The sequence below is a fragment of the Spodoptera frugiperda genome, chromosome 7 (genome assembly GCF_023101765.2).
Source record: "Spodoptera frugiperda isolate SF20-4 chromosome 7, AGI-APGP_CSIRO_Sfru_2.0, whole genome shotgun sequence".
In the NCBI taxonomy this organism is placed as follows: domain Eukaryota; kingdom Metazoa; phylum Arthropoda; class Insecta; order Lepidoptera; family Noctuidae; genus Spodoptera; species Spodoptera frugiperda.
The window spans coordinates 4,373,370-4,395,948 of NC_064218.1; the positions used below are offsets into that span (position 1 = coordinate 4,373,370).

Below are 22,579 nucleotides of genomic sequence, written 5' to 3' on the forward strand. Positions count from 1 at the left end.
AAAGACAAACGAATTCATGCCATACAATGCGTCTATTGGACGCAAATGGCTTTTTATAGCAATTTTAGCGGCAGTTGAACAATTCTCATAGTTTCGCTGACATTGTAATATTTATTGCACTGCGGATAATAATGTCAGCTTTATTATGCAATTATAAAATATCAATACGTAATTAATAAAGTGCCTACTTTAATATTTTATTGTGTGGTTTTATCAGTGCAGCAAAATGGCGCAATGGTTAATGAACAAAATACGTAACGTTCCATTCTAATAGTTTTTTTGTTTAACTAATCTCTGTCGACCATACCAAACAAATTCCAACTAGACGGGATCATATATTTTCAGCTTCATGTAAGCTAGGAAACGGCTGCAGGCCGGTTTAATTATCCACATTCCGGTGGACAAATTGTTCGCTCACTACGTCCCGGATATTAATTTCGATACATTGTCCCTAGCAGGGCAGTCAAGCGACAACTATTATTTCCAAACGAGAAGCTAGCTTCAAGTAACGATACCGTCGGAAAAATCGCAGCATATTTCACAAATTTAGCATAGAACAAGTTCGCACATAAAGAACCGTTTATTCTCTCTATTAGCGTCACAGATAATTTCGCTTCGTAATCTGACAAACGGTCGGAATCAGGGCTCACGGTGCAAAACTTGGCCGGCTAACGGCCCCACTGAGATATGTTTTAGATAAAGATTATTTATACAGTGTCTTATTTTACAAATCCAATTTCCGCGTGAATACACGGGTCGGTTGTAAATAACACAGACAAAGCTTTGCCGGAATCGCGCACCGTTCGATACATTATGCAGACCACGCTTCGTTGCGCCGAGCAATGAGCTCTGTAAATATACCAGGCACAACTGAATCGTCGCTTTTTTGTTTCTATTTTCTTTTTTTCTCACTTTTCGATATTCTAATTTAGAATTTTCTCGCTTACTGTTAAAAAGTCCTTGTCGAATTTTTTGTATCTGTTTTTATATTTTTAAAATTCGATTCGATGGCATTTTTAAAGGGGTTTGAGTAACTTTGTATGGACTTGTGGCGTCATTTTTTTTTCGGCGGCCACCAAATATTTTCATGTTACATTGTTCTACTGTGTTCATTACACATATATGTTCAATTATTTTTATCCTAAGTTATATCAAAGCTGAGATATTTGAGTTTGAAGAATTTAAAAATGTAGTCTCTATAACTACTTCAATTACCGTCCTGTGTGAAAAAAATCTTAGTTATTGTATATTATTAGAAGATTGATATTAGTTATTGGCTTTACTGTTTCTCGACCTCTCGTCTGTCAATGTGACATTAGTATTGGGCCCTAGGAAATAATAAAAACACCTACCCAACGTATTATACCTTATTGCATTTATTACATGATTTTTAAAAACACATTTACAGATTAACTTTCTTCGTCCATTTCGTTCTCAATGTCATGTCGAATAATGGTATCTAAAAGTTGTGCCGGCGGAGTCAGATTATTTTGATATCTGCCCCCTCCCATATACCATATAATGGACATTATATGCGAACAGCAGCCTGTCAAATTATACGATCTACGACGAGTGCCGCCAACACGATTTAAGCTGCGTCGGCAATTTTTTTTTTTTTTTTGTATGCTGGGTCAGTCAATGAAATGTCCAATGAAATGCCAAGTCGTTATAATTATCCACAAGTCCACGAGAGATTAGAAGCGTAAAAAGTAACACACAACAGTAAGGGACGAGCTGTTACTGTTACTGTTACTACACACCATCGGCCTATAGATAAAAGACATTGGGGGTCCGTTCGATTCATCTACGTCACTGTATTTGAATTATTTTATTTAGCATTCCTAAAAAAATATGGCAGACACCCAAAAGAGTGCAATAACATTTAATAACTTCTTCGATTTCAAGTACCAATATAAAACCAAATATCTCAGTTCCGATATGGTTTAGAGAAATATGGCCATAATAGCTTTTGATCGCTGTATTCTGTTCTTTCATAATATTTAAGTTTCATTACTGGCCGCTCAACTTCAAAACGACGCCAACTTTACCCAAACCCCTTTCCAATTGCGTTTTTATTAGGCAAGGGAGGGGCATTAAGCCAATATTATTCTTCTAATTGAAAAAAAAACCTTTGAATATAACAATGTTACTGTTCATTAGAACCAAATCATGGGACGAACGTTAAATATCAATTAGAATATCATCTATCATGCACTGATCCACGTTAAATCTTTCCTCCTAAAGAAAATACGTAAACAAATCTAATTCATTTATTTCGCCGACATCCGTTAGCGATATCAGCGTAACTGTTTTCTAAGTCATTAATTTCAAAAAAAAAAGGAAAAAGTACAGAGTGATATCTTAACCTGTTTCCTCTAACATAAAGCACAGTGTTCAAAACGCGTTATCCGGGGGGCAAAAAGCAACAAAGTCGTGTAGCATCAGTGTAGTCACAATAACTACGGGAACACGCCCATGCACTCCTTATCATGACAGTCGAAAGGCACTTTTTCATTTTTCTTTTGTCCTCGCTTCTCGTGTTTTTTGTTAGTGTGCACGGTTGTCTCTAAGGGCAGACGGCATAGTGGAAAAGTCATGTGATTTAGAGACGACAAAAATGTTATATTCGTTAGAGTGTGTCTGTGTGCGTTACTTGTGGCTTTGCGTGACATATTTTCTTAGTGTCGAGGATGACAAATGGCTAGATAAATCACAGAGAGCGAGCTTTTCTTTTAAAACTTTTATTTCTTCGGATATGTTACGAGTTTTTGTGTTTACGTCTGAACGCCTCATTTATTATGACAATCTGAGGTTCAAAGTTACGTGAGCAATATGTTTTGACGTTCCGACATTGCTTTTTGTTACGCGTTGTTCTTATAATTGCGGTTTGCTATTATTTTTGTGAGTTATCTGGTTTATTAAAGAACTACACATGTTTGTATCAAATTAAAATTGTATTCTTAATAACATATATGAGATTATTTTGCTTGGTTCTCAAATATTAAAAGGTCTACGTGTCAGTAGAACCAAAGCTTGTGTAGATATAGCATACTTTTTTGACGTAATTCATTCAATATGTAATATATTTATTCCTGATACTAGAAAAACGTATGCTTCCGTGGTACTTCAACAAAATTTTACTTTAACTAAAAATCCTAGTGTTAAACGAGCTACAGTTGAACCTGCGTGGCTTCCAGTGATTGGACGTGTATTGGGTGTCAAGATTGGTTTAAAGCATAAGTGGCGACAAATTGTCGATCGTCGCCTGCAGCAAAGGGTAACCTATTTGCCACAATTGACTCTTATTTGCGTGAGAATAAATATTTTTCTTTGAGTCTATAGAAAGATCCATCCTTCATGTCCACTATAGAACTTGACTAAATATCAATTATCATAATATGAATTCTACTTATAAAAAAATCAATTGCTATTAGTTAGTCTCGCTAAAACTCGAGAACTGATTAGCCGATTTGGGAGATTATGGTCTTACATTATTTGTGCAGATCTAGTAGTACGAACTTTACCGGGCCTGCTATTTTTTTTTATGCACAGAGTCTAGATTTGTGGCAGGTGATTAAATTATTTTTCTGTTATATCAAATCTGATGAAACTAAATTTTTACCATTTTCACTACATGTTACATTTAAAAGTATTTACTTTAAAAACTTTTTGTGTTTAATTTTGCACGGTAATATAGATATACGATATATACTCGTGCAGAGGAATCATGATAAAAGGGTGCCAACCCACCTAGGGTTGGCAAAAACGCTAATTTCCGCCGGCGCCGCTTCTAAAGTACTTTACACTGAATTTGGTCTTTCACCTCTTCATAACAATACTGAATGTCTCCCACAAGATAAAGCGACTGACTATAATAGATAAACAAGTTTATTATCTACATATTAGTTCAAAGCAAATTGAGCTTTAAAGTCAAGGGCATATGTACGTTTTCGTTTAAAGTATTGAATTTGTTACTATACTATCGTTTACAGTCGGAACTAGAATGATTAAGAAGTATTATTATCCGGATCAAATAAAACCTATTTTCTCCAATGCTTAACAGATTTTCTATTAAAGGAAAACGTTTGACAGACATCAAGGATAATATAATTACTGCTATATTGTCTCTTGGATAATAACTATAAATAGTTATAGAATTATGTATAGGCAATCTTATCAACGTGGTGTGTTTTCTATTTTTTATAGCGTGGGCTCTAAGCCTCTAGCACTTTGGGATACAGTCACTCGAGACGGGTACATAACCAAATTTTTGGACGAAGATATAAAGTCTACCGTTCTAGAGATAGGAGGCACTAATGTAAGTACAACGTACATGATATGTCCTAAAGGCAACGCCGTACTTGGAATATGCATGCCGTTCTTAGTAATGATAGTTAAAAACTTGAGAAAATATTTTTCTTTCGAAGTAACTATATTAGACGAAACTGGAACAAGAAGGAGATTTCGCGTTTCTAACTTCCAAAGTCAAACTCAAATATTACCATTGTGCACTGTGATGCCTATTGGCCTTAGCGAGGGTTGGAACCAGATCCAATTCAATCTAGCAGAGTTCACAAGACGAGCGTATAAGAAACAGTTCATAGAAGTACAAAAGGTGAAAATCAATGCTAACATTCGCCTAAGAAGAATATATTTTGCGGAGCGACTCATTCCAGAAGATCAACTACCAGCAGAATATAAACTATTTTTCCCTTTGAAATCTTTACCAGGAAGTTTTAAACAAAAAGGAAAAGGAAAAGATAAAGTAGACGAAAAAGATATTAAAATAGATGAGGTTAAAGAGGACGATAAAGAGAAGAGTGCTGCCATTGATACTGTAGGTACAGGAGCAGGTGAAGCTGAAGGTCCAGTTGCAGCTGCAGTTGCAAGTGCAGGTGCAGGTATAGGTGAAGGGGAAAAAGGTGAGACAGCTGAAATAGAAGGAGAGTTGTCAAAGAAATCGGGATCGGCTTCCAAAGTAAGAGTCTCAATACAAGTTATCAAAACAGCGTCACAAGCACCACCATATGAGGATAGAAGTTCTCAAATGTTCCACGTACACGAAGATCCACTTGATCGGGTCGAGGCATCAACAATGGTGCCTGGATTGTCTGAACAGTTACCGCAGGTTGGAAAAGAGGATTCGGAACATAACTTAGCACCAATTGCCTTATCAACCGTCGCATCTACTAAAGGATCAACAGAAGATGATGCCAAGATTATGGAAACGATTCTGCCTGAAGCAGCTGAGGATCAAGCAATAGTAGCACAGACTGAAGGTGTACAAAGCGGAGTCACTGTTCTCACTGAGATCACTGAGGTCAATGAACAGGTAGAAAATGAACTAGTAGAATATACTGAAGTTAATGAACCAGTTCAATATACTGATGTTAGCGAGCCAGTAGAAAATACTGATGTTAGCGAGCCAGTAGAAAATACTGAAGTAAGTGAACCAGTAGAAAATACTGAAGTAAGTGAACCAGTAGAAAATACTGAGGTCAGTGAACCAGTAGAATATACTGAAGAACAACCTGTTGTAGAACAACTGAATTAGGTTTTCAATTGTTTGTCTGTTTTATTAGTACTAATACTTATTCCATATGATATACATTGAAATGTATACTATAGTTGTTTAATGAATAGAATATGTTCTATTTTATGTTAGATTTAAAGTTATGCAGAGATGTAAGGATCACTATTATATTTATTGTTTACTATTGGAATTAATTTTAGTTGTAATTTAATTTCTGTGTTTAAAAATAAAGTTATTTGAAGTTGTGAGTGTTGTTTATAACTTTACTACATATGTACATATACTTAGTGTGTGTGAAACTGCATTTGAATTTGTGTATTTTTACAAAAATTCAAAACCAAAAGGATTTTTTGTAATTGCTCGATTTTCAGCAATAATAACTTTGTATAATGAACCTCTTTTAATAAAATAGTATGGAATTATTTCATAGATAAACGTCAAATAGACGTTTGTCAACAATAATCATACAAACGAAAGTTGTTAACAATTTTATTGCTGTGTTTAGCTAATCATCAAACGATGTTCAAAAACTCGTACCAAAATGGTTTGCTGTCCATATTTTACAGTTGTGGAGCCAACCCTTTGGCGATATGGGACATGGAAGTTAAGAACGGACATATAAAACGACTCACTGACAATGAAGTGAATTCTATAGTCCTAGAAATCGTGAGCACAAACGTTGCAACAACGTACATAACATGTCCAAAGAACAACCAAGTATTAGGGATCAAACTACCCTTTCTTGTCATGATAGTGAAGAACTTGAAACGTTATTTCTCTTTCGAAATAACTATACTAGATGACAAAAATATGAGAAGGCGTTTCAGGATTTCTAATTTTCAATCAACAACAAAAATTAAACCATTCTGCACGAGTATGCCTATTGGATTAGCAGGTGGTTGGAATCAGATACAATTTAACCTCGCCGACTTTACAAGGAGGGCTTACGGATCCCAATTCATAGAAACTCTACGAGTACAAGTACATGCTAATGCCAGAATAAGACGTATTTACTTTAGTGAAAAACTTTACACTGAAGAAGAGTTGCCACAAGATTACAAACTCTATTTGCCATTAGAACGAAAACAGAAAAAAGGAAAAGTGAAAGAAAAGGCTAAAGAAGAGGAAGCGGCAGTAGTGATAGCTCCTCCTCCGCCTGAGGGAGATGTGCCACAAGCAGGAGAGCCATTAGAAGCTAAGGTATCGCATATATCAAAGAAGAGCGAAGTCATTGTGACTCCATCGAGCACTGCACAACCAGAGAAAATAGAAGAAGAACCTGCAGAAGCTGCGGAAGCTCCAGAGACGGAAGCTCCAGCAGAGGGGGAAGCAGCACCAGAAGGGGTGAAATCAGCCGCAGAAGTAGCGCAACCAGAAGTAGGGGCTGAACCAGCGGCTGAAGAAGGTGCTGAGCCAGCAGCTGAGCCAGCAGGTGAGCCAGAAGGTGAGGCACCTCCTGAGGAAGCTCCTGAGGCAGCTGCTGAGCCTGCTGCTGAAGCTGTAGAAGAGGCTCCTCAAGAGGTAGCTGAAGAGCCCGCGGCTGAGGAGCCTGCGGAAGCTCCTGAAGCGGAAGCCCCAGAAGCAGACGCAGAAGTAGTAGAGGAATAAATGCGTTGTAATTAGATTTTTGATTAGTTTACGCTATTATTATTATATTTGGTTCTGATTTATTTGTAGACATCGTTCGTGTTTTGGTTATTGGTAATGTTTACTTGTTTTGACTGATAATAATGAAATGTAGATTATATGAGACAGGAGATTAAATGGTTGATCTTTTATAATAACGTGAATTTTGATATTGTAAAACGAGATTTTTAGCTTCATAATAATATGTAGACGAAGTCTATTGCTGAATTGACAGGATACTTGAATATTTCGTGGAGGGAGTTGTTGAAAATAAGATTTAGACCATAATTTATTGGTCCATCACCATATCAACCGAAAGACGCCTCCCCCAATGACTTCCAAATAGGCCGGTTAGAAGCGACCATTTTATGAGTGCAGTTCAGCAAAAAACTATGCCAACGCGTTTTACAGAAAAATAAACACTACCGATCAAAGAAACTTATAGTTTTAAGTTAGTGTTCTTGGCAAACGTTGTTTAACATAACACGTTACGCTCCTAGTAAAACGACAAAAACACATTATTTACCAAAGTGAAGTGGCTTCGTTCTGTTCAATATGCAAAAGCGGCTCGTAAAATCCTAGTATACTCGGTACTTGGCGTCTCTTTAATAGTTTACGTTCAGGGCTATGGTGCGAAATTCCGGCCATTATTTAGAGGCTGCCCCCGTCATAGTGCCGGTACATACATCCGGGAATTTATGGATAACTGCTTATAATATCGTTTTAGAGTTTAGGAAAATAGGTTGTTATGTCTTTTAAGTTTGTTTATTGAAAAAGTAAAATGGATGAATGAACTTGTAATTTTTTGTTTGTTTTTCAATACTAAAGTAACACAAGCTCATAAAGTATATTTGAAAAATCTTGTAGGTAGAGTTTTATTAATACCATTATATGCAAAAGCAGCTTACCCTTTAAAATAACTGGTAGCAAGGACGGTAAACAGGTGCAAAACTTACCTGTAAAAGAAAAGAGGATTATTAGTTACATTGAAAATATACAATGTGATAGGGGTGAGCCTTCTAACCCGTTAAGGCTGAGTTCTACATCTAATTTTATCGACATATCGTCGGGGGTCGAAGGGGTCGAATCCCCTCCCCCAAAAAATTATGGCTATTTTAATATTTTCTTTACTTTTTTTGATATCAAAGGTTGTATGCGTCGTAGAAACAAAAAAAAAACGACAAACGGTAGCTAATAACCTTGGCTAACTAATTCATTACTTTTTTCATATGTTTGATAATGTTTTGGTGAGAAAAAAAACATTTGTGAATTATTTTTACCGAAAAAATCACTATTTTTCAATATTTTCAATTAGGGGTTCAACCCCCCATATTATTTTTTTTTGTCCATAAAATTAGATGTAGTACTCAGCCTTGACGGGTTAGAAGTCCCACCCCTATCACATTGTATTTGTGGCCATTGCATAGTAAAGGTTTAATACTGTATCAAATAGATGGCGTTGTACTCAAAATATTGTTGGTTCCTGGGTAATAATCAATATTATGTATAAAGGGTCCATTTAAATTGTGTTTTTGATCAAATTAATGCTTTAAGCGTCTTGTATATGAGAGGAGAGATACCAAGGGTTAATTGATTTAAGTTTTTTTTATAGAATAGGAGGCAAACAAGCAGATGGATCACCTGATGGTAAGCTATCAGCGCCGCCCATGGACACCCGCAACATCACAGGAGTCACAAGTGTGTTGCCGGCTTTTTAAAAAGGAATACACTTTCCTTAAAGGTATGAAGGTCGTATCAGTTCGGAAATACAACGACAGTTCCAACAAAATGTAACCAAAAACAGAAAAATACAACCAGATTTTTCTATTCACCATCAACGTAATGACTTTTTTAAACTACAAAAACTATGTTGAAAGGTATCGTCTAAAAAGGTCCTTTCATCATCGGCGTTGTGCACACAAATTGAAATGGAGAACATGTTGTGTGTACTGACCTTTATCTTTTCTTTTTTTTTTATTTGAACCTCTAAAATACGTACCTTCGCCCTTTTTCTGAGTAATAAGGATTTTCTCATGTTTATTATTTCTTGGCTTTTTCTTCATTACATTTTTTTTTGGATACCGGGAATATATAGAACTCTGATATTTTTTTTGTAACCAAGCAGTAATAATGAAATTTCATGATTATTATTGAAGTCAGAATTATGGAGTTGTATCTCAGGTTATTTTACAAAGTAGTCATTCGCTTTTTCAACTGTCTAAATAACCGGTCTGGATTTGCGGACTGCTTAGTACTAGTGGGTTACCAGGGCTCCGGCTCGAAAAGCGTAAGTTGGAATGGGGTGGTTTTTAGTGTGTAAGAGACACACTCTCTTTCGCCTTGCCCAAGAAGAGAGCAGTCATTGGATGATTTTCGTCCTCAAAAAGAAGATGAAAAATGAGAAATGGATGACAGGATGTAATTTTCTTTGTATATTATTATACGTTTTTAGATAAAGATTCTTGTAATACAGACAGAAGCTAGACGACTATAACTCACACATTTTTTTTATTTCAAAGTTCTGCCACACATGCTACCACCATGGAACAAACCGGGTAAATATAATATATAAGCATGTTACTTACATAAGTCACGATGTTATAATGTCTCCTATACATAGAAAGACGTGTAGATATACAACATATACAAAATACAAGATCCCGTACATATTCGTTGAACATAAACGTTGGTAATAAGTTAGCGTGTTGTAGCGGGCTATAAATCACGTAGCGATGTTACTGGTTGTTGTGGTGTGAGGTATAAGTGGAGAGCGGGTAGGCTCAGTTGTATCCACAAAGTGAACCAATGAAGCTATGTAACTAAAAATTGTATTATGAACCTGATTGAAAAAGAATAACCTTTGGAGTTCCATGTTTTTCTGCATAAGAATCTACATCTTGGTATGAGCAAATAGTTTTACTAATGTTTATTTTTAGTATTGTTGTCAAAAAATGCCTCTCTATATCCTTAGTACGAGTTTGCTTTAATTTTAAAGTGACCGATAGCAGAGCGCTTGTCATTACAAAATCATCATCACATTCAAGTCATTACATTACTTCCATTACCTATCCTCAGTTATAAATCAGTTTTTGTAAAATGGTTTTGTTCTTTGTTCTTAAAACGATGTAAGTATTAAAAAAAAATATCCCAAAAATAATAACATGAACTCAAAATGGCGTATTAATTATCTTTTCACTCACATTTCATTTATAATAGAAGTATCATTTACATGGAGGTAGTTTAGGATATACGGCTTTCTAAATAGAATATATTACACAACTAAGTTATAATGAAGCAATTACGTGAATAAGACCCGAGGTTCAGTAGTTTTGTTTTAAAATAGGGATCTCTTACGCTAAGGTGCTATTACACATGTAATAGTACTCATATTTTATTATTATAGTCCTTCTACTGACAATTATTTGGGATTAACAAGGTAATTAGCTATTTTATAGTGAAATTGTTTCTGTATATAGTTTAAAATACTTATTTACATAAGTACTACATGGAATTATGCAAAAAAGCATATAATTATTTCAATAACCTACGAGTATGCATGAAAAGACTGATGACTGTTGATGAAGCGAAAGAATGTGTAAGATCCGTAGCAGTTGGCGTCCCATTATGTCGGCCTTCCCCCATGGGAGACAGGCGTGAGTTTATGTACGGTATGTATATGTTGTATTATTTCAATTAGTCCACAGTAAATAAACATCTACAATCTTATTTAATTTTAAGAATATGAAAAACAATATTGCATTTTTATCGCTATTAAACTCGCCACCCGCTCCGCTTATGCCTTGTCCGGTGAGCGAGCGAACTGAAGCTAAGCGAACAGTCCGCTGCGTCGGCTTCGCGTTATATTAAAGCCTTAATTTACTGCTGCATTATTAAGCAACAGCAAAAATTGGTCATAAATAAGAATTTACAAACTATATGTACTGTAAATATGCTGATTAGCCTGCTACAATTTTTTTTCTGCACTGAGGAAATTCACCATGATTTACTGGGTATATAAAATGTGCGGTACATAAATGTGGGAGTGTATTTTCTTTGCGGTATTACAGCGATTTTTTCAGTGTAGTGTATTGTAATTTAAGTTTCAGTTTAATGTTAATTATAAAAAATACAACGTAGTTCATATTTCTACTTTTTGTATCTGTAGGTAGAATTTTAAAGTTTTCCAGATAAGTTGAAAATATACATCACATAACCAAACACTTTCCACGAAATACATTTCACATAAAACGTTGTAATCGAAAATCGTGCAGTACACGAGCGAAATTATCCAGTGTGGCCACAAAACCAACGTAAAACAATTTGGTATTACGTGTTCTGGCCAGGCCAGGCAGCTCACGACGACTAATTTTTGAAGCCGTAAAATTTACGACAAAGGGAGCATAATCTATCTGAAGTACGGTCCGAAGAAACGTGCAGAGCTTCCGAAATTTATTTACGGTCAGCAAAATAAGACGTTCGATTGAGGAAAGTCAAGTGTCCCATTTTTGTCTGTCGATGTTTAGTAGTCGTTTTGTTGCTTTTCGACAAATATGTCGCGCGGAGTGATGCATGATAAACTCGCTTTTGTTTTGGGGTTCTTGTCTGTGTGATATTTATGTAGACTAAACAGTCTATAGGGGTTATATTTGAGTATCATGTTGAACAACTGTTGTCATGTAAAGTATTTTAATTATGCTAAAAACCACTATGACAACTATTATTTTTCCTTTCAGTAGATACTATCGAATTAACATAATGTTTACTTAACTAAAATAAACACAACTAACCAACTCATAAATTTTCTAAAACAGTTTAATTTTTACTAAACCAAAACCAACTTCAAACTTCCCTATACCAGTAACATCTAGTTATAACTGGTTTGGTGCGGTTCGTTGCGGTGTTTGCGGACGGTACCGCAACACTTACTCAAATTAAAGGAGAGGGTATACTTGCGGATGCAGATTCAATTACTGAGTCGGTACACTCTCCCAACGTGCCCTGGAAAAGTACGGGTTTAGTGAAACTGTTTCATCCGTATGGTGTTCGATTTAGAATATCACTTTTCGTCTTTTTATGTATTTTGTTTCTTTATTTGAATAAGTGCATTTTTTTGCAAATATTCGGTGTGCCTATGCCTATTGCCAGTTTAGTTTCTGTTCAAAGATATATTATGTTGTATTATGTTTTATATTGTTAGTAGTATAAAGTTGACCTTGATATGGTATAAAGTATACCTTGGCTTGGTATGGTTAATACATACGTAAGACCATAAAAGTACACCTGCCCTAGTGAAGAATAAACTACACTATCAGAATAGCGTAATAATAAACACCCTACTTTCTTTTCTCGAAGAGATAGACATTCGTGTATAGCTCTCTCTCTCTCTCTCTAACTGGAGAGCTATGACTCACTCTCTTTCTAAACTTCCATAATCTCTGCAATAAAACTATCGAGTTTCGAAATAGTACTTCGACTAACTGCTACGTAAAAGTCAAGGTCATATTTAGACACACTAGGGTCACCCACGTCTTTAAAATTAGATCGTCATTATTACTTATATGTTTGATCTGCATAGATATTCATAAAGTGTAGGTTGAACACGTCATCAGAAGTGACCTACATAAATGCGTAGGCATATTTTCCGGGACAAAAATATTCTCCTCATCTTTATAATTGACCCAAATCAATGGATAAATGTTCTTTGTTGATTTTCCTAATCCACGTAGGAGAACGGGCGTAAGAAGATACTTTTTTTTTGTAGGAGAAAAATCGTCTAATTACTTCTCACGCCTCGGGTGTGGTGATAGGGACTGTCAGACTCTTAGTAACTAAAAACCACCCGTTTCTACTCCTGCTATTCGAGCCGGAGGCCGGCAATCCGTCAATATTAGCATGACTATTGGGCACAAAGTCTTGTATTTAGTTTCAATTTTAAATTCTGAAAAGTACCGCAAATTTTTGAGTATATGATAGTGAGAAGTTATAAATTTAGTTAAAGACATTCAGTTTAAAGTGACAAAGTATATAAGTATTATCAACATATAAAATGTAGATCACACGCCTTTATATACGAATATATAGTCACATATACGAGCAACACATAAGCAACTACCACAAACTTTAACTACAAAAATGTACCGAAGGAACCAAAAATGTGGCACAAACGTTATTTTCACATATTTCACGTTTTCACGGACAATGTATGTGTTTATCTTTACAGTACATAAACTGGGGTCATTTTTGTGCGCCCTGAGCTTGAGGGTCATATTTTAAAAGGTTGTGTCGCTGCCTCACACTGATAACACTGCCTATCGGCTATTTTCTGACCGCAGAGTAGAGTTTACAGCCTTTTTGTGACTTTAAGTGTTATGGAATATGTATAATAACTATATGAAGGTATGATTAAAATTTTAGTTGGGCATTGTATTTGAAATAACTTTTTTATGGTATAAGCTGGTAAACAAGCGGATAGATTACCTGATGGTAAGCAATCGTCATGGTCATGGATAACCGAAACACCAGAGGATAAGTGCGTTGCCGGCCTTTGGGGGTTAGGAATTTTAAGGTTTGTAGGGAAATTGGGGATTGGGAAGATTGGGAAGGGTAGTAATTGGCCCTCCGATAACCTCATACAACGAAATACAATGCAAGCGTTACTTCACGTCAGATTTCTGTGAGGTCGTCGTATCACTTCGGTCGAGCCGGCTCATTCTCGAAGCATGGCTCTCCCACAATTTTGTATGTGAAATCTTTGTTTTCTTAACTAAACACGTGGCTTTGTGTTTGGCAAAAAGTTGACAAGATGCTCTATTTCACATATTGTAGGTGATAGTGATTCTCAAATTGGGCTAACACAACTATCTGACAAATCGACACCAGCAATTTATACTACGCTAACTCGAAATTTGGAAAAAACGTTTTTTATGCCAAGTTGCTTAAAATGTGTGTTTACATACGTCATAAAAAAATTGAGAAGAAATATGCAAAAATAAGAAAGTTACAAATCTTATAAAACGCTAAGTAAAGGTACTTTTTGAAATCACTCGATTTATATTACGCCAACTATTATTAGCGGAGTGTGCGCGGGGATCACTTTGGTCAAAATCTGTGCAACACTGCGCTAACTCATAGTTAGTGTAGTTTAGTGCGTTCGTGTGTATACTTGTTCGTTTGTAAAAAGAACGACTTAGCGACTTTTACATAGTAAATACTTATGTGTTAACGTATTAATTAGTTTATTAATGGTACGTTGACTATTCTTTTTGTGAGTAAGTACATGTTCTTTATAAAATATTGAAATATGCATCAGATGATTGATCATGCACTACGACGTCCCGTACTACACTACGCTAACATAAGTTAGACGTGTATAAGATGTAAATTTTTTTTGATGAATTACGCTTATATACGGCTAACTTGCGCTAAATCAAAAAATAGAAATAATTAAGAAAATATAAATATGAGATATTACAATGAATAAATTAAATATTAAGCATACCAAATTTCAAAAAAGTATCTTAATTAATGTAAAAGTTATCACGTTTTTCCCTTTAAACGCCTCTACTGTAAAGTACGCTTTTTGAGTTAGCGTAGTATAAATTGCTGGTGTCGAAATAATAATTTACTGATAAGTAAATAAATAATTATTATATTATTAATTATAATTACGTTTGTATCGTTATAATTGCTCGGATACACAATTGAATTTGTCCGACAATCTGCAATTATCATACAATCAATTTGTTAAGTAAATACCTACTACAGAATTGGAATTACATTAAAACCGTTATTTATATTTAACAACGAGCCTCGATATTAATACATTAATTTCTCGTTAAAATTTTATAACACATAATTAATAATTTTAATAAAGTTGAGTATAATTACAATAGGGTAAATGACTTATTTTTATTACAATGCCCATCTAGTAGATTATTTTAAAATGTTAGACACTTGAGCTTTTCTTATAAATAGAAACAAATACTTTACACTATTTATATTCTTTTAAAATATCATGTGACGTCACATTTAAGTACGTTTTATACTCAAAACGTCTCACTCCTAAACTTTGATTCCTTTTATGTAAGTATTGTTTACTTATACGACAAAATAAAAAAAATACGTGTCTAATCTTCCTTCATTACCTAACTGACAGATTAAATAGATTATTAGTTTTCATACTCCGTCCTCATTCTTATTAACTTCAAAATTTACTAGTTTAACTTGTGTCTTGAAAGGGCATTGACTAAGTTACACGTGTGGGCTTATCTTTTCTACCAACCAATTATGTATGCGAAACTTCAAGAAGATTGGTTGAGTAGATAAGATAAAAGATCTTAACGAAGTAATAGACAGACAAACAAAGTTATTTTTATATTTATAGTACTAGTAGAAAGATAGGTCGGCATTTGGCCACTATCAAGTGATAATTGATTATGTGGCCAATGGGACACGCCTACCTATAAGTAACCTATTTTCTCGAGACTTGGAAAACACCCAGGTTGTACTCTAACAAAACGAAGACTGGCAAAAATTCCTTTGCGGTTCTCATAAAGTAACTCAAAGTAACTCGAAGTGAGTATTTGGTATTTTAATTAAAATTGGTTGGAAAATAGTGTTATTACATTGAAGATAATTTATGCAAACTACAAAAGGAGACATTAAATCTTGTATTTTATCGAAATTAGATCTTAGAACTATCAAGTGAGACTTGATATTATTGTAGTAATTTGAATATTCTATATAAAGACTAAACTTAATTTGCTATACTGTTCTATTATGAACTAAAATTTATTTTAATAGTTTTGACTATTAATTTCTCTGACAGACTTCAATTCTCACTTTAATTAAAATGCATACCATTCATAAACTATAAAACCAATTGTAAATAAAAAAGTATTGGTAGTATCAGTATATCTAGGTTTCTTTCTTTCTTTTTGGCCCATATTGGGCCATATTAGAATGTTTTCCTGTGTTGTATGTTGAACCCGTCGAACCTGCAGACGTGAGTTTGTCTCCCATGCCTCATCCCTGCCTACCCCGCATAAACAATGGAACGCCAATTGCTACGAATCATACATACCTCTTTCGCTTCATCATGAGTTAATAGTGTCAACTAATAGAAATATAAAAACAATATAACTAAGTAATTAAGAAAGTGATACGTTTGTGAGTAAACATCTGCTCTATGTCATAGTGTAGCAATGAATAGCGTCTATTAGTCGAGTGGTGCCTGTGTTCTGTCATAGTGCCGCTAACTGGTGTCTGGACAATATTGCTGATCTGTTTTGTTGCTAATATATTGTGATGTTATTATTGCTTAATGGTAATTACTGAAATGGTTAAATGATAAATGATATTTATTTATGTAAGTAGATTATAATATAACACTTTTATACGTCAATATTTTAAATACCTAGATGAGGCCGGTTCGGTTTAGTGTTTAACTAAAATTACGGTTTACTCATGTACATTAATGGAGAGTACTTTTACTAGTTTCGAGTCACAGAGGGACTCTTCATCATGAGCAGCTTGCTAAGGTTTAGTGTTTGTTTTATTATTTAGTTTATGAACATGGGTAAGCCATTATGAGTTTTGAATGATTCTGTTATGTTTGAGATGATTTGGTTTTAAAGAGAAACAATGAAAAATTATATTTTTGAACAAATTATAGTCCACGAAATTATTTACATGGTAACGTAAATTTTGTACTATGACATATTTTTTTATCAATTATGCTCAAGCTCACCCAATTACCGTTACAAAAACAACTAACCAATCACATTACCAACAAATAAGTATATAGGATGATCCAATTACACGAAAACAAACACACTTAAAACACACCAAAATGTGTTACAATTAAAAAAGTACACAACACAAAACGTTCCACATTTAAAAAAGTACACACACTAGAGCAGGGCGTTACGCTTGCTGAATATTCATAGCGCACCGGAGATTGTATCGCTTAATAAACACCCTGTATACTAGTCCGCTCACGTGCCCCTAATGACCTGAACAGTATTAATGGAGGAAATTTTAATTTTCACTTAGAACCTTTTGCTTCTGTATGATTTATGTTCCTATATTGTATAGAATTTGAAAATGTACATTAATTTATGTTTGTTTGGTAGTTAGCAGAGTTTGTGTGTGTAGTTTGTAATTAAGCAGGGATTTGTGATATATGATACTCATCCAGATTAATTTAATGTTCATTTAACTTTTATTTTACAAATACATTTCGAGCCTTAGTAGGTACACCATATGTTTACTAGAAAGTAAATCTTGAGCTAGTATAGAAGCTAAGAGCAACTTGTGAATAAATAAAACGCGATCAACATGCTACAACAAGTACTACGAAGTGGCTACGCTGTGCTACGGACAGCTACGAGGTGCTACGCCGGTGCTACGTATTCGTTTTAATCACGGTATATTGATTGAAATGTACTATTTCAGAATGGTTACTGTCAATTATTTATTATCTTTGTTAGTTTAAACCAAAAGCCAAAAGAACCAAAAGGAAATCTACTCTTAGGACTAAGATTATTTTTCTATTTGCATTGTCACTGTATATTCATAAATATATTCACATATGTTAGACAAAACAAAACCAGTATCCCCACACACCCTATAAAATATTTCCAAGCCATCACTGTCAAGTGTCGCTTCAAATCAATGTTCGGTAAAAGGTCACACAATTCCCTTGTGTGCATTAGTTAATAAAAAACAAATAACGTCGTAGTCAGCTGACAGTTTAATTTCGCGAATGAATCGTTCATATTGAACGTTGTCGACTCCAATCGGTCATTGGGGGTAATAACCTGTTAACGTTTAGTCAAATTACGTTAGGGACAACCCTAATGTATTATATTTGTTTTGAGTTCTTTTTTTTTTCAATAGGGGTTAAGTTGGAGGTGTTCGATGTTAGGCTTGTATTTTAGACTTTATTTTTAGGTGGAATGGATTTTTTTGTGGAGCTTTGGTTACATAAAGACTTTGCTACGGTATGATAAATGATGGTTAGTGTAACAAAAATGAAACATAAATGATTATTGTCAGTTGTAACAACAATCGTGACTATTTTAGATTAAAATGGCCCCTTAACCTACGAACGTAACGTTCACTGAATAAAACATTTTCCTATATCAAAAATCAAACTGAATTATGGCTGAAATCCCATGGCATTCCAACTAAATTCCACTCAGCCCCCAACAAAAACAAACAACAACACACCACCTAAATCAAACCACTCGCAGAATAACTAACAGCCAACAAATCAAAGCAAACATTGGGCCCAACATTGGCCGCAGTTATTACAAGGGCCGTTGCGTGGATGATAACATTAGTTCGCCGGTTTCCCGTAAAAACCGGTATAAATCACCAGCGCGCCAGCCCTGACTAATTACGGTTTAATTTAGACCAACAAAGGTCCACACTAGCAAACTTGCTTGATAAATCTCCAACATGTGTGCTGGCTAACGAGTAGTGACCAAACTGAAATAATAGGGTGGATATTTTATCGCTTTTAGTTACGCCATATTCCGGATATTTCCTTTTTGTTACGCGGAATAGTTTGTATCTAATTATCATGTAACAGTTCTATTTTTGTGAAATTGAATAGCATCACATTTAAATACCTCAAAAATATCTATCTCATCTTGAACAGATTCACTTTTGAGACTCACATTAAAAATTCAAATCAATATAGCAACATAAAAATAAAATCCTATATTCAAAAACACATACGTACACTGAATCGAATAACATGTATGAGGGGTGTATAATACCGAGCAGTTTGTAGCTGATGGTTGAATTCCTTAGGTCAGAGCAACCTTTGTTTCTTTCGATGTCGTTTTTCATATAAATTGGGTATAAGAAGGGGATTATACGCTTTAGTGCCAACGTTTGGGAGCAACTATTTTTACTTTATACGTTTTCCTACTATTACATCGTGGATTTATGTTTCTTATTATGTATATAATTGCCTTAAGACCATTATAACTCATATAAGATTGTCTTATGATTAAATAAGTATTATCAAAGTAATTAAAACTTGTTCAAGTTTGATAAAAATGTCAAATATTTTTAATTGACACACCCTAAATTTAAATCCGTCATTTATAGAAACATTCAAATTAAAATGGAAATGATAAACGTTAATTAATAGAAACATTGGCTAAGCTGGAGTTAGCGTCAATCATGGCATAGGAAACTTCACTAACGGTAATTGAAAAAGTTAAAACTTTATACCTACACAGAGATCAGAAAACGCGAATTATTAAACCAATTAAAAGTTGGCAACATTAACTGATTCAACGCACAACAAATTCACGCAGAAGTTGCCAGCCTTTAGCCCCGATTTTATTTGATATGGACCCTTTTCGATACGTATAAAATTGCCGTAAAGTTTTGATTACGAATAAAAAGAATACGGAGGGAAACAGGTAGGAAACGATTTTTATGTGCCCTTTAAAGATTTGTTTTGGAAGGCAAATCAACTTAGAAATAATACTATTTATTTAGGGAAAACCTTTTCATGGACGTCTTACGAGCTGTTTACAGAGAAAATATTGATTAGTTGCTCTTTGTCCCAAATCATTTTGTTGTACTTCTACTAATTCTCTGTTACTCACCCTGTCAGCAACAGGTAATAACGAGTCGAATTATAGACGGTGACGTCAGACTGTTGTTATGTTCGAAAAGGAACTTTGTTATGAGTTTTCGTTTCCATTCTATGTGTAACATAAAAAAATATGTATAGCCATAACCCTTTTATGAATTTTTAAAATATTTCGTTTGTGAATATACAGATCCCGATGCCAGTAAGGCTCGGATTACATGTATTATTGCAGCTAGTGTAGGCCGAAACTGGATAAAAAATTCATTAGAACGCACCTCCTTGCCGTTTGAATATGAAACTTATTACATGAGCTGTTGAGTGGCAAATCGCTAAATAGCTACATCCAACTCATTTTCCGCCGACATTGAATATTCTGCCATGTTTGAAGGAAAAACAAAGTGTTAAATTGCGTGGGGAGTCGCCTTTGAGTTGGTGGTGTGTTGAGGAAGTTTGGATCCTGTGGCTTATGGGGTAAGGTTTATATTGGTGTGGAGTTTGTTGGGGGGTAGTGTGAGGAGGGGTGAGCTTCCTGTTACAGGAGACACGTAGAGAGGATGTGGGTCAAGTGGTAGGCAACAAAAGTATGAGTGTCGCGATGACGCGCTCTTGTGCTGACGGGGACGCGACGCGACGCGATGTCGACTGGCGACATAGTACGTCTCACTGCATTCTGTTTGGATTACCACGATACCCGTTTTACATCTATCACAGTTATGACTTGCCTTTTCAGTTAACAACTGAAGAGAAGTTGAAAGTAAAAGTGCTTTTCATGCGATCATATCAAAGCGTTGACGGAGTTATTTTATTTTTATCTTTCTAACATTGTTTTTGAAGTCTTTTTTAATGTCAATGCCAAAAACCATCTCTTTGCAGGCAAGAATAGTGGCTATGACTATACGAAAAAGCCTTAATATTGCCTGATCCTGGTTGCAAAAACCACGTTTAGCAGTCCCAAAGTACGTACTACAGACAACGCCTTCTATTCCAACATTTTAAATTAAATTCCTTACCCCTATCACCTGCTAAGCCAGAACGAAATTAACGGCATACATAGAGTAAATTTTTTAGTTATTTTTTATCCAGTGACCTGTGCATGTTTAATAAGCGTATTTCGACGTACTCGTGTTCAGATTGGCGAGGTAACCAAGTTACGTCGCCGAGTGGACGGCACGCTTCAATATTAAAGGATTAATGAGAGTTTAACAATATTTATGGGTATAAAAGAAGAGCTACATTAATGGAGGCAGCTCCAATACTACGCTGGTCGTTGTTCATGGCTTGTTGCCGTATAAAACGTCATTATTTATGTATTTTTATTGTGGTTTCTGTCGTCAGGGGTCCGGTTTTTCTCGTGTATGTGTGGATTTTTTGAGCATATTGTATAGACGGGTTTAGCAATGTGTTTGCGTTGTATGATTTGTGTTACGTTGGAAAATGCTTTTGAATTTTGTTCAAGTCTGTGTGCAAAGTAAACAAATCTTGAAAATTCAATTTCACTGTTTTCTATACATTTGAATATTTTGATTATAAGAACTGTCTTTTCCATACCATATTCACTTGAAATCGCTCCAATCCATGATCAAAAACCCGTACCATTATTTTCTTCCACAACCCAAACACAACAACTAAAAAACGACCTTACAAACAAATAAATACAATTGAAAATTGCCTGTTTCAGCCGTGTTTACTGTGTCGTGAAATTCAGGCAGAAGTACTGTGAAATAGAAGCAAAATGATAATAATTTTATATTATTTTGGAATTGTGCTTCGTACAGCCGCAGTTGTAGGTCGTAAGCTGGCTTTATTACTCGTACATACGTTTCAGGAGATTCTGCCGAAGTAGAATTAACTCTACTATGACGCTCACTAAACAAACCAGTATTAACTGACCGATAAAGTTGCTGAAAGATCATATAAAGCGAGACCAAGGTGAACTGGTTTAGTGTAACTTGACGCGCAGCTATGTACCACGTTAATGCATGTTCTGATAATGACTATACGACGTTGTACATAGAATTAACATGTGCTTGTAATTGTGTAATGGCCAAGAAAGTTTTGCTGTTGTATGTAAAAGGTGTTTGTTTATATTTTAGTTGTAAGTTGTATGGTACTGTTTTAGTGGAAATGTTAAGGCTAAGTTTGTTTAGAGTCGACCCAGAACTGCGGACGACCTAGCAGGTTTACGAAGGCGGTTTTATAAAGAGTAGGAGTAGGAATGGGGTGGTTTTTAGTCAGTAAGATTTCGACTCTCCCTCTCACCTCACCCAAGGTGGGAGAAGTCATTTAATGATTTCCCTCTTAAGTATGGTTTGTTTAGAGTAAATGACCTTATCCGTATTGTTATACATAATGGGAATATTTCTGAACTTAGAGCTTCAACAGCATGATTATTAAATTTAATAATACACAGGTACGCAAAGGTATGAAAATTTCATGTGTCTACAGCTGCAGAATCTTTTAAATCAAAATAAAATAATTATAAGCATTTGTTTAGAGCTTAAGTCTTTTACTATTAATAAATCACAAGACAGGCACATATATCTCTGTGAAGTTTTTAACATATTGTTTTCGGGAGACGAATTATATATAAAAAAAATATGATAATGGAAAGTTTCTTTAGTTATAACTAGATTTGCATTTTTTTATTTTACAGTCTTATTGTGCTCAGTGTAATAATTTGCACTGAGTAATATAAGATGTAAAAATAATTGTGTAAAAAACGTTACAAGAATTAACTGCGTTTGTAGAGAAAAACCCCAAAAAATTCCACATTACTTTTGAAGGGTTAGAGGATCGTAAAT

General features: G+C 34.8%; 3 protein-coding genes across 7 annotated transcripts in view; 2 read left to right on the forward strand and 1 right to left on the reverse strand.

The window, feature by feature from the left end:
- LOC118265860 (semaphorin-1A) overlaps positions 1–22,579 on the reverse strand; it is a 337,918-nt gene that overhangs the window by 135,316 nt on the left and 180,023 nt on the right. The gene's annotated exons all lie outside the window — the stretch shown is intronic.
- On the forward strand, positions 4,090–5,690 carry LOC118265861 (uncharacterized). Its single transcript, XM_035579115.2, has one exon. The coding sequence runs from the start codon at positions 4,160–4,162 to the stop codon at positions 5,552–5,554; it is 1,395 nt and encodes a 464-aa protein (XP_035435008.2). The 5' UTR covers positions 4,090–4,159; the 3' UTR covers positions 5,555–5,690.
- Positions 5,979–7,317, forward strand: LOC118265862 (cilia- and flagella-associated protein 20-like). The gene has a single exon (XM_035579116.2). The coding sequence runs from the start codon at positions 6,053–6,055 to the stop codon at positions 7,139–7,141; it is 1,089 nt and encodes a 362-aa protein (XP_035435009.2). The 5' UTR covers positions 5,979–6,052; the 3' UTR covers positions 7,142–7,317.